The sequence below is a fragment of the Hibiscus syriacus genome, unplaced genomic scaffold (assembly GCF_006381635.1).
Source record: "Hibiscus syriacus cultivar Baekdansim isolate YM2019G1 unplaced genomic scaffold, ASM638163v2 tig00111213_pilon, whole genome shotgun sequence".
Lineage (NCBI taxonomy): Eukaryota > Viridiplantae > Streptophyta > Magnoliopsida > Malvales > Malvaceae > Hibiscus > Hibiscus syriacus.
Genome location: NW_024063022.1, coordinates 4930125 through 4942803, shown reverse-complemented (window position 1 = coordinate 4942803; position 12679 = coordinate 4930125). Strand labels below are relative to the sequence as shown.

The 12679-nt window shown below is 31.9% G+C and overlaps 1 protein-coding gene across 2 annotated transcripts; it reads left to right on the top strand.

Annotated features, from left to right (window-relative positions):
• Positions 1–9480: 9480 nt before the first annotated feature.
• On the top strand, positions 9481–12432 carry LOC120156138 (deoxyhypusine synthase-like). Of its 2 annotated transcripts, none has more exons than XM_039167549.1 (8): positions 9481–9654; positions 9765–10003; positions 10305–10472; positions 10603–10821; positions 11051–11137; positions 11677–11782; positions 11878–12113; positions 12240–12432. In XM_039167549.1, exons 2-8 carry the CDS (start codon positions 9809–9811, stop codon positions 12318–12320), a joined length of 1092 nt encoding a protein of 363 aa, XP_039023480.1. In that variant the 5' UTR covers positions 9481–9654; positions 9765–9808; the 3' UTR covers positions 12321–12432. The 2 variants fall into 2 exon arrangements, with proteins under 2 accessions (XP_039023480.1, XP_039023479.1); XM_039167548.1 differs by having other exon boundaries at positions 9481–9660.
• Positions 12433–12679: the final 247 nt, after the last annotated feature.

The following is a 12679-nucleotide window of genomic DNA, read 5'->3' as shown; positions in this document are numbered from 1 at the left end:
TTGTTCTCTTATAATCACATATCACATGTAGCACATCAATCATGCAGCCCATACAATAACATGTCAACACACATACTTAGGCACACATACAAATCATAATAGACACATGCGTGTATTCATGGATTCATATACTTTAATATGAAAATAGACTCATCGCAAGTCTTATTTCCATAAAACTTCATATACTTAATAGTACACACTTACCTGGTCTCACTAGTCCATTCCGATCTTTCATCTCTTTCTCGATGACAATTACATGGTCGACTTGTCCGGACTTTGCTCTCGATCGTTATCTACACGAATATAATCCAATGAATATTGGTATTTGAATTACTCGATAATATTCAAACCAAAGCAAACTACATAAAACACTAATTTCCACTTTCCAACTTAAGTAGTATCGGTACTACCATTATAGTACTGATACTTCTATGCTAGGGTACTGATACCCAATATTAGCTTCGATGTTGGCTGGTATTGATACCCTCCACTTTGGTATCGATACTCTTAGTATCGATACTATCACTTCATTACCGATACTTCATAAAGATTTCTTACTCTTTTTACGTATGGTATCGATACTATTCATGCAGTATCGATACCCCATGCCTAAATTTCTCATAAATTGCCTTGTAGTATCAGTACCTACTCAACCATTACTAATACTACCAACCCAGAATTCATTCCTTAAACCCGAAAATTCCCCAAAACTTTGCTATTTTTCCCCTTTTTACTCTTCCATAAAGCCTTTAAACTCAACTATACTTATTCTAACCAACTTAGATTACTTTAACTCATCCTAATATTCAATATCCCACATACATACTTGAATTCAATAATCAAGCCAATAAATCAACATGTTCTAAATTCGTTTCTAACACTTTGAATTTCTTATTTCAACTTATGGCAAGTCAAATTCAACTTCAAAATCCATTTACTCTTTCTTTCTCAATGGAGAGGAAGAAGAAAACTGAAGAAGACTCTGGATAAATTTTCTCCCATTTCTCACGTGCTTTATATCACATAAAAGAGGGAAGCTAAAAAACTTTCCTTCGAAAAGACCATAATACCCTTCCAATCATCCAACTTTGATATCAAGTCCTAAACAAAATTTTCAAAAAAATAAATCCTTGAACTTTTCAAGTTATTCAAATTAAACCACTAAACTTTGAATTCTTACAATTTGGTCACTAGTTCTGTTTTGGGGATGTTACATTAAACTTCATTTTAAACTGATTAACCCAATAAACTAAAAATATTAAATATATAATATATATTATTTATAAATATCAATTAATTCAGTTAATTTAGTTAATCGAACTTAGTTCGGTTTGGTTAAAAAATTGAAAAAATTCAATTCGATTACTGTTAAAGAAAAAGTGATTAATGAATTTTGGGTAATTCAGTTCGATCGATTAATCGAATTGACTGATTGAACACCCATATTTGCTCCTTTTCTCTACCTTTTTCAAATAAAACCAAAGCAATGGTCCATGTGTCCCTAATTTGATTTTATTTTGAATAATTTATGAAGATTCAATAGGTTCTTTCATGTTCAATAATGCTAAGGATTTCTTCTACTTTAATCCGTCGTAATTGTTTGATTTTTTATTAATCTGGGATAAATACAAGGTGATATTTATTTAATGACCATTTGTTATTGAACACTCGTACCCTTAGCATTTATGGTGCTCAAAGAACAACAACAATTCTTATACTGTCGAGGTGAGTCGTTTGTTTCGTGCTAATGATTCAGTTTTTATTTTGAATACAAAATGATTTTAAAATTTGTTGCTAATGTGTATTTCGTTTGAACTTGAAAAACGCCGAAGATTAATCATTAGACTCGTTCTAATGAATATCTTGAAAAAAACTATGATACAGCGATGGTATGGCAAACATTTTGCAGGCCGCCAAAAGCAAGACAAAGCAGTGAGTAAAATGATTCAAGTCCAATGACAAACTTGAAGATATCAAAAGGAAGATTTCATACCTTGAAGATAAGCTCTTAAACTCTAATTCCCCCCGCTTAAAATGGTTTAAGGAGGGTGACAAGAACACCCAGTTCTTTCACGCTATAGCCTCTATCTGAAATAGGTCGTGTCAGGGCCGTGACATTGACGATTTTCTCGAAAAATCACTGAATTTTTATTATTATTTATGTGTCAAACACCGTTAGAAAAAATATTACGGATTTAGCAATATTTGCATAAAGGACCGCTCATGCACCGCGTCTTACGTTAATATGGCGCCACGTGTTGAAATGCGCGGCCCATGCACCGTGCCTTGAGCGACGTGTAAAAACCTGGTGTTAGTTTCGTAATTTTTTTTAAAATAGTGCCTAATATGTAATTAATTTATGTTATGGTGATTTTTGTGTAAAAACGTCATTTTTAATTTATTTTTTGTGTGTGCAAAAATACTTTCTACATTAAAATCTTTAAATCTTCTTTTGAAAATTATTTTATAACTCGACAAATTTTTATTTTTGTATGAAATTATACAATACGTATAATCTAGTATATAAAAACTTTGAGGGTAAGTAATTTAAAATACGAATAATTTTATAAAAAATTTATAACTAGTAATTCTTTTACAAAAAAATCATGATGATGATGACGATGATGATAAGAAATATTTTATAATTTAATAAATTATAAATTCCATATATTTTTACAAATTTATTGACTTTTAAAATTAATTGTTTAAAAATATAAAAAATATTAAAATAAACTTTTAATTACAATTGAGGGTTCAAATGAATTATTATTCATTAATAATATTTAACAACAGTTAATAATGTTTATTTATTTTTAATAAAATTAGAATTTAATATTTATTTATATTTTTTAAAATTAATATTAGAAAGAATATTTTAAATATATAGGTGATATTTTTTAGCTTTACCTTCTTTTTCTTATTGGGTAAATTACATGTTTAGTACATAAGTTATTATCGTTATTGAATTTTATCTTAACATTACTAAATTGTTCTTCCATAAAATTCTAATTCAATATTTTTTTCCCAAAATTGAAAAAGATCAATTAAGTCTCTTTAATTTTGGTCTTTCCAAATTCCCACAATCAATTAACCAAATTTATTTTCCGGTTTTTCATATTAATGAAAAAATTATTAACGTTATCTTTTTCTTCAAAACTTAATGAGAGGAAAAAAATTTAAGTATAATTAGCATGTTTCTTTTCTCTTCCATGTTTCACGATTTCTCTCAAAATTATTATTCTCATTTTTTATTTATCATATTTCTCTCACACATAAATTCACAATTGTTTATTATCAATTGTGTTGCCTGAATCATATTGAAGATTGTTCTTAAAATTCTAGGTGGATCACGTTTTCAAATTCTTTTTTTTATTTTTATATATTTTCAAATTTCATATAAAATCGTTATTTCATTTTCAAATGTTATATTATGTATTAAGAAAAATATGTTGGAAAGTATTAATGTTAACACTATCATTAATGGTTTTACGTAAAAAATGATCTAATGTATTTTTTTTTGCTCGGCAAAATTTATTTTAATAAGAAACTAAAGAGATAAAACCAAGACATAAGTTGTAAGCCTCATTAAAAACATTTCTATACCTAATTAGAGAAGAAGAGTACAACACAACTAGCTAGGAAACAGAATAACTCGGCAACTGAATTTACAGACAAACACCTAGAAAAGTGACTGAGCAATACATTTAACATTACAATATGTAATATAAGTATTTGTATTCATAAATATGTTTTTTGACATCTTTTATAATGAAAAAAAATTACTATTTTTTAATTTAATAAAAAATCTAATAAAATATTTATATTACATATTTCTTATTTTTTTATATTAGGGACATTTTTTTTATTTTTACCTCGAGCCTAGAAATAGTCAAGACAGGCTCTGTCCGGTTCGGACAGGTTGAACCTCAATTTTTTCAAGCAATTTTGGTCCGTCCTTAAGAATTATGTGATGGCTTTCTTTGAGAACTTTCACCAAGGGACCTTGGTTGATTTCTCGTTCATAACGCTCATCCCAAAGGTTTTCAATCCGAAAGTGATAGACGATTTCATACTGATTAGCTTGGTGGGAAGCTTATACAAAATTCTATCTCGGGTTCTAGCGAGAATATTAGCGGGGTGTCCTAATGAAATCATCAGTGACACTCGATTTGTGTTCTCACCCAGAAAGCAAATCACGGATTGTACGCTTATAGCCAATGAATAACAGTGAAGTCGCGGTGTTCAAAGTTGACTTCAAAAAGACTTGTGACACTGTGGACTAGGAGTTTCTCGATGTAATTATGTTGAAGCTAGGTTTCGGGGAGAAGTGGTGTAGTTGGATTAAATTGTGTGTTTCTACGGCCACCATCTCGGTCCTAGTAAATGGCTCCCCATCCAACAGGTTTGCAATCAAGAGGAGTCTTCGTCAAGGCTGCTCCTCCTCTCCATTCTTGTTCAATATCGTTGGCGAGGCTCTCAGCTCTCTCATTCGGAAGTCGGTTGATATCGGCTTATTCAGTGGAGTGACAGTAGGTTCTAATGGAGTGGTCGTGTCTCATCTACAGTTTGCAGACGACCTCATCCTTTTTTCAGAGGCTTTAAGCGTTCAAGTAACCAATATTAAGAGGGTTGTAAGATTATTTGAGATTGCTTCGGGACTAAAACTAAACATGAGCAAAATCAAAATGTTTAGGATCAATGTGGAGGATAGTGATTTAGCTATGTGGGGTGATGGGATTAAATGTGGCATCGACTCTTTTCCAACGAAATACTTAGGGCTTCCGTTGGGCTATCGATGCAACTCGTCGAGTCTTTGGCAACCCATTTTAGACAAATTAAGGGCAAGACTTGACGGTTGGAAAGGCAAGCTACTATCCTTTAGAGGTCGTTTGACGTTGGTAAAATCGGTGTTAAATAACTTACCAGTGTACTATATCTCATTGTTCCAAATTTCAGCTGGTGTGGTGTCAAAAATTAGTGAGATGGTCGCTAATTTTATTTGGGGAGCTTCAAGTAGAAGGTTAATCCACTAGTTAAAATGGGAACGTATTGCTAAGCCAGGAAATCTAGGCGGACTCAGTTTTTACTAATGTAAGTCCCGTAATAGGTCATTACTCAACAAGTAGATATGGAGATACAGTTGTGAGCCCCACTGCCTTTGGCGAAAAGTGGAGATCAATACTTGGCCGTATCTCGGTAAGATCTGAACTAGCGAAGCGTGGATTTGGTCTACAAGGGTTGAGTTGATGTGTTTTGAGTAATAACTCTTTAGAAACTGTTAATCATCTCATGTGCCGCTGTCGGTTCACTTGGGAGATTTGGTAAGCTTGGTGCAGATTATGGAATGTAATTTTGGCGATCCTGAGCACTCTAAGAAACTTGTTCACTAAGCGGGAGAATTTCCGATCAGAGCGGCACTCAAACCTTTGTGGCAGCTAGTTTTTTTCGGAATAATCTGAATTGTTTGGCTAGCTCGTAACGTGGTCGATTTAGCCTTGGTTAGGATTGGTGTAGGGGCGAAGTGCAAATGGCCAAAATCGTTTTTGTCAATCAGTGAATTTATACGATGCCCCTCAGAAGTTTGCTTTTCATTGTGCATTCCTTCCAGATTATCCTCTAGCACATGAGAAGCTCCTCCCTTGGGGCACACGAAGTTTAATGTTGATGCGGTGACATTGGGTAGTTTCGGTGAAGCATGTGTAGACGGAGTTTTGCAAAACCATAAGGGTGAAGCATGAAGTTTAGTGTTGATGATGTGCCCCTATCATATCTCTATAAAGTTTTAAGATCGATTGAAGGTCGCTGATTGGTTTCCTATGTGGTAGTGACGGTGCTTCGCTAGTGTTGGACTTTTGTGTTTGTTCCTTCACTGCTGGTACAAGCTGGTTGGAATATTGGTAAAGTTGGCAAGAATTATTGCAGACTAATCTATTTTTATGCTTGCAATAAGGACTGTAAATGTTGGTGTTGAGTGTCGGATTGCCTCGTGCTCTTCCTATTTCTTGGCGTGGGTTGGAGAAGCTTTTAACATCTGCAATAATCACATGGAATACGTTTGAGCTTGCTGCGTAGGTGCACAGGTTGAGTGGTTATGTGTTTTGGTGCTTTGTAACAGACTCAAATCTTATGGCATCGATTAGGTACATTATTTACGGAGGTTTTTTAACGAGGCCATATCGATGTTTCTGTTTTGTATGAATTTAGCTATCACTTAGAACGTAGAATGTCTTTTAAAATTTTAAAATTACTTTATTTTAATAGTATGGGATGAATTATAAGGTAATATCTATTCAGAATATTTTTTTAGCCTATTAACAATGTACATACATCTTGGAAATACAACTCCTTAATTTATTTTTAAAATAACAATATTTTTTTTACTACCGAGGACTAAAACATACCTAGTTTGAAACTTGTTACATTCTAAAGAAAACCAAAATACTCTATTCTACGATAACATATAAGGTCATAAATATTTTTCACACAATATCTTAAATTTACCCATTTTGATGTAAAAAATTAACAAAAAATCTAAATATATTATATAAAAATAATTATAAAACTAAAATATCAATAAATTTTTATTTAATACATAATTTTACTTTTTTGAATTTTAAAACTTTTAAAGCCTATTTTCATAAAAGTTTTGTCAGCAAGTAAATTATTACAAACTAATAACACTCAAAGACATAATTTTATATAATGCAAAATAATAAAACTCAAAGGAACTAAACCAATTAAATGACCTCAATGATTAAAGATAGTATTATTTTTTTAGGTTTTGGATTCGAACATCTATGTGTATAAGGTGAGTGAGCGTTATCAATGACTAAGAAAGATTATAAACATATAAGTGTGTGTTTGGTTGGGGGAATGCGAGAATAGAATCCACATTCTCCGTTTGGTTGGCCGGGAATGTCATTCCCGGTAATCTTATATTACCAATAGTAGATTTTTGGGGTATATTATCGGGAATGTCATTACCTCCCTTTCCTTAGGTATTGTTGGATTACCGGTGTTTTGGATTAAAATGCACTTAAAAAAATTTCTTTTCAAAAATATCCTTATTCTTTCATTGAATAATAAAAATTCTATGAAGGATAAATTACAAATTTATCTTTAAACTATTTTAAATTTACAAAAAAAATCTATAATTAAAATTTTATATGAAGTTCAGGGGTTAAAATAAAATTTTACCATTTCATTAAACCTTTTTATATTTTCAATTTTGTAAAAAAATTATATAAATTTTATGAATTTAAATTTTTTTAAGATAATATATAAATATTTTCCAACTTGTTAAAAAAATAAATATATAATAAGGACAATTTGGTCAAATATATATTCCAATAATCTTTTATTCCTTTAACCAAACACAGTAATCTTACATTCTTGCTAAACTAACCAAACACAAAATACAACATTCCTAGTAATCCTATTCCCTGGTAATCTTTTATTCCCATTGGTAATCTTACATTCCGTGAACCAAACGCACCCTAAGGAATCATGAGATAATATAGAAAATAAATATACCGAAGGATATTGAACTATATTCAAATGATCATTTGAATCAATAAATTTTTAGAAAATTGTAAAATAATCATTGAATATATCAAATTATTACAAAATATCATTGTGATATTGTAATAATTACAAAATTTTGATAAATTTAGTGACAATTTTATAATAATTTGATAAGATTTAATGACCATTTTGTAATCATTCAACAAAATTTAATATTCGTCTTATAACTAATTGATAAATTTAATATTCATCTTATAATTTTTTAAAAATTTAGTGACAAAAATAACTATTTGGTTATCGTTCAATGACGTATGATATTATTACAGAAAATAATAACGTGAGAGGACTTAATTTAATGAGATAAAAATGGTTTAAAGGATGATGTGTCCATTGATAATTTAGTATATTGTTATGAGTTAATTGTATCATATGTTACTAAATTATAACCTTCATTTTAAATTAGTCTTTAAATTTTTGAATATTTTAATTTCATTCCCTATTAGGGTTCTCGTTCTAAATTAGTATTTAACCTTTTAAATATTTTAATTTTATCCCTACACTGTGACCCTTTTTCTAAATTAGGTCTCCAAACTTTTGAATATTTCAATTTTATCCATTAATTCATCCGAATATGTAATTAGTTTCAACCATATTTTAACCTAAATTTTGGTTTTCCAAACATATAATAATATAACTTGGCCTAACGATATTATTAACAAGGGATGTAGTTACTATATACGCATAATTTGGGATGAAATTGAAATGTTCAAAATGTTTATGGAGGCACTTTAGAACGAAGGTCGTAGTTTGGGTTGAAATTAGAACACTTAAAAATTTAAAGACTAATTTAAAATGAGAGTTATACATTAAGGACACGTGATACAATTAACTCTTTTGTTATTATTAGATTGATACCAATAGTTTGGGTTGATATTTTATGTTAAGAGATAAATTTATAAAATTTTAGAGTATGATAAATTTATAAGCTTTTAGTATCGGAAACAAATTATCAATATAAAATATAAAGAAATCTAAAGTTCGTTTAGAACAAATAGGGCGGAAAAATCATTATTCTTTCAAAAGAAAGGTCGTATTCTAGAACAAATTATGAGATTCCAATGGTCGTTCAGTAATGCAACGAGACAACCAAATGACTGTTAAATAAAAAAAATATGTCAAAAGACAAATAAAAACGCATAATAAAAATAGAATAATTAAGAATTAAAAAAAACAAAAGAACCAACAACCAGTTGATCTAGTGGAATGAGACACTAGATCCCTTAAGTAAGGTAGGGGTTCGAATCTTGGCATTTGCGAATGGAGCAAACTGGGATGGAAGGGTAACCCTCGCCTCTACAGTACCTAATTTGAATTAGTCGGTCAATAAATCGAATATCATTGATTAATTTAAAATATATATAAAACAAAAACAAAAATACGTTCAGTCTTGTCGATCGACAACTAACATCAAGACTTGTGTGGTTGCCAATTAATATAAATGCATAATTCCATTACTAGTTTATACAATTACCTAAATCTTTACATTATACTCTTATTTAAAAAAATTTGATTTTTAAAATAAGTTCGATTAAAGAATTTGTCAAATGTTTTAATGATTGAAGGGAATATCTTTTCTCGTAAAAGTTCAAATAATTATACTTAGGAGTGTATAAACGTTGTCAATGATTAAAAATTTATAAACAAATATTACTCGATACTTAGTCACCTTAAACTATCGGAAAAAATCCACTAAAAAGGTTATTTTATCTTCTTTTTTTATAGTTGTTAAGCAGAAGTTAATAGGGCTGACTTTTAAATAAAAGATAACAGAGGGACTCAATGTAGTACAATTAAAATATAGAGACCACATTTTATGTTATGAAATAGTATAGGGGCTATTGACATATTTAAGCCTTTAGTTTTAAACCCTCGTCCTCGTTGTTTGCGTTATCAAACTTCGCTTTTGTAACACGCAGTCTCAGTCTCACACCCCTCTCGACTCCGTACTCTTCCCCTTTCTCCTTATCTCCGCCACCGCCACCACCACCGGCTCACCATCTCCACCACAAACGCCACCGAAGACGAGGAAAATCTTGCAATTAGTATTCTTGACACGGCTAAGCAATCCAGGCAATGGTACGTTGGGCAATATGTCTGTATTTTTACCCCACGCTTGTGGCTGCATTTTTAAGTAATAAAGCTAATCCCATGCAGCTTTTTTCTTTATTTTCTTCTTTCAGTGGTAGTTTTCTTGGCAAACAACGAAAGGCGGTGAAAGGAAATCATGGATGATAAGCTAATAAAATCTGTACATTCCACAGTTTTCATAGAATCGGATTCACTTGAAGGGACCTATACTAGAATTGAGGGTTATGATTTCAACCAGGGTGTAAACTACTCTACACTTCTCAAATCCATGCTTTCCACTGGATTTCAGGCTTCCAATCTCGGAGAAGCTATTGATATTGTCAACGATATGGTTGGTTTCATTTATTTATTGGGTTGCATAGATATTATTTCAATCATTTATGATTATTTCTGAAAAGTATAGATATATTGGGTGAATATTTAGTGTAATTGAAATTCATGGTTTTATATCTTTTAAATAAATATATACTCAAATTGAAACTCAGCTGGTTTTTATGTAATGTATACATTTCATTCCTCACAATTGATGTGTTAAAAATTTGAATATTCGATTTTATGTTCCCACATGAGCATCACTGTTTTGGAAGTTATGTTGTTGGCTTAATTCGTAATAGTATTCTTAATCAATGAAGTTGGATTGGAGGCTTTCCGATGAGACTATAACTGAGGACAGCAGTGAAGAGGAGAAGGATCCTACCTACAGAGAATCTGTGAGATCCAAGGTGTTTTTGGGTTTTACATCAAATCTTATTTCGTCTGGTGTTCGAGATACTGTTCGATATCTTACTGAGCATCGCATGGTGAGTTCCGAATCACATAGTATTTTGGGATAAAGATTTTATTCTTTGGGTTCATTCCAAAATCTGTCACAGTCTTCTTGATGCTATGTGCTCCTCGATTTAAGTAGTGTTGCTTTTGAAATGATTTTAGGTGGATGTAATTGTAACTACAACTGGTGGCATAGAAGAAGATCTTATAAAGTGCCTTGCTCCAACATATAAGGGTGATTTTTCGCTACCTGGTGCTCAGTTACGTTCAAGAGGATTGAATCGCATTGGAAACTTGTTGGTTCCTAATGACAATTACTGCAAATTTGAGGATTGGATCATTCCAATTTTTGATCAGATGTTGAAGGAACAACTTGAAGAGGTACGTTCATGTTGCTCCATCTTTTTCTCTTATGTTTGTACGGTATCCATGTCCTACACATTCCAATTTTAATGTTGCTACAAATTATTGTGTATGGTAGAATAGTTCGGCTCTCTCTTGTACTCTGTTCCTGAGGTTTCAGTTACCATCAGCAGATGTTTCTCTTGTGTTTAGTGGCATCTTCCGTTTCTGTTGATTTCCTTCTACTTCTCGTTTTTGGTTTCAACAGAACGTATTGTGGACACCATCAAAGTTAATTGCACGCTTGGGACAAGAAATAAATAATGGAAGTTCATACCTCTATTGGGCGTACAAGGCAAGTGTTATACAAATTTAGCCCAACACTATGAGAATGTAACTACTTGTTCCCTCCTTGCTTTTGTGTAGGTATATCTGTATAATCACCATTCATTAACTATGCCCCCATTGAAGTTATATATGTTACTAATAAAGTTAGTGATATTTTTTTAATCAATTACAAAATATTGGATCTTTTTGCTGCGAACATACTGCGATACTGCTTGAACTACCTACATTCTTTCCTTTCTACTACAATGTAGTGAGATTCTAGTCATGCCAACTACTATCATGATATCATCTTGACAAAGTGATTGATTTTATTTATTACTGAAGAAGGTATTAAAGAATTCTTAAGCAAGTGGAACATGTATCTCATATCATGTTTAAGAAGTTTAAGTATCTTTTCTTTTATTAAGATGGTTAGGTATCTGTGTTTTGTAATTTTACTCTATGCAATTGTAATCTTTTAAGGATTTGTCTGCATAATGTTAGTAGCATCCAATTTTCCCCATTTAATTCCGCGGCTCATTTTTGTTATTTATTTGTATTTTCCAGAACAATATTCCTGTTTTCTGTCCTGGCTTAACAGATGGCTCTTTAGGGGATATGTTGTATTTTCATTCTTTCCGCAGCCCGGGTTTAATAGTTGATGTAGTGCAAGGTTGGTCTTTCATGTTTCATCTTCATTGCTTGTTCACTGCTCTACTTCTTGGGGATGGGGATATGATTACCGAACTAGGTTACTTTTTTGAGCAGATATTAGAGCCATGAATGGTGAAGCAGTCCATGCAAGTCCTAGGAAAACAGGAATGATAATTCTAGGAGGCGGATTGCCGAAGCATCATATCTGTAATGCTAATATGATGCGTAATGGTGCCGATTATGCTGTTTACATAAATACGGCTCAAGAGTACGACGGTAGCGACTCTGGAGCCCGCCCTGATGAGGCTGTTTCATGGGGGAAGATACGAGACTCTGCTAAAACAGTTAAGGTGTGCCTCTATCATTAAACATTCTCCATAAATTCTAATTTTAACTTAATAAGTTGTCATCCCTTTCTTGCTTTCGATTTTCGTATTCTTTAGTTCCTGACCCGTTTCATGATTGTATCGAATCAGGTACATTGTGATGCAACTATTGCTTTCCCTCTATTGGTAGCAGAAACATTTGCTTCAAAGTCGAAAAACTTTGCAGCCTAGTGCTGCGGATTCATCTACTTGTATTAGTTCTACCGGCATCCTGGGGAGGTAAATTATACTTTGCTCTGCTATGGTAAACCAAATCATGCAGAGAATTGTTTAATTCTGTATTCCTTAAATAGGGTTTATCATATCGTAGACGAGGTTCGATGAAATGCGAGTGCTGGAAAAATCTCGTATCGATCTTTACTAGTTATTTACCATTCTTCATTATTAAGTTCTTCTAGGTCTTGAAGTCTCACGTTTGAGCATGATGTCTGTAGGGGTATATGTGTATTCATCGTTAAAAGGCTTAGAACTGGGCTTGCTATCGTTGACTTCTGTGTAACATTCTCTTCACTTTTAAATTTAGTCGGGTC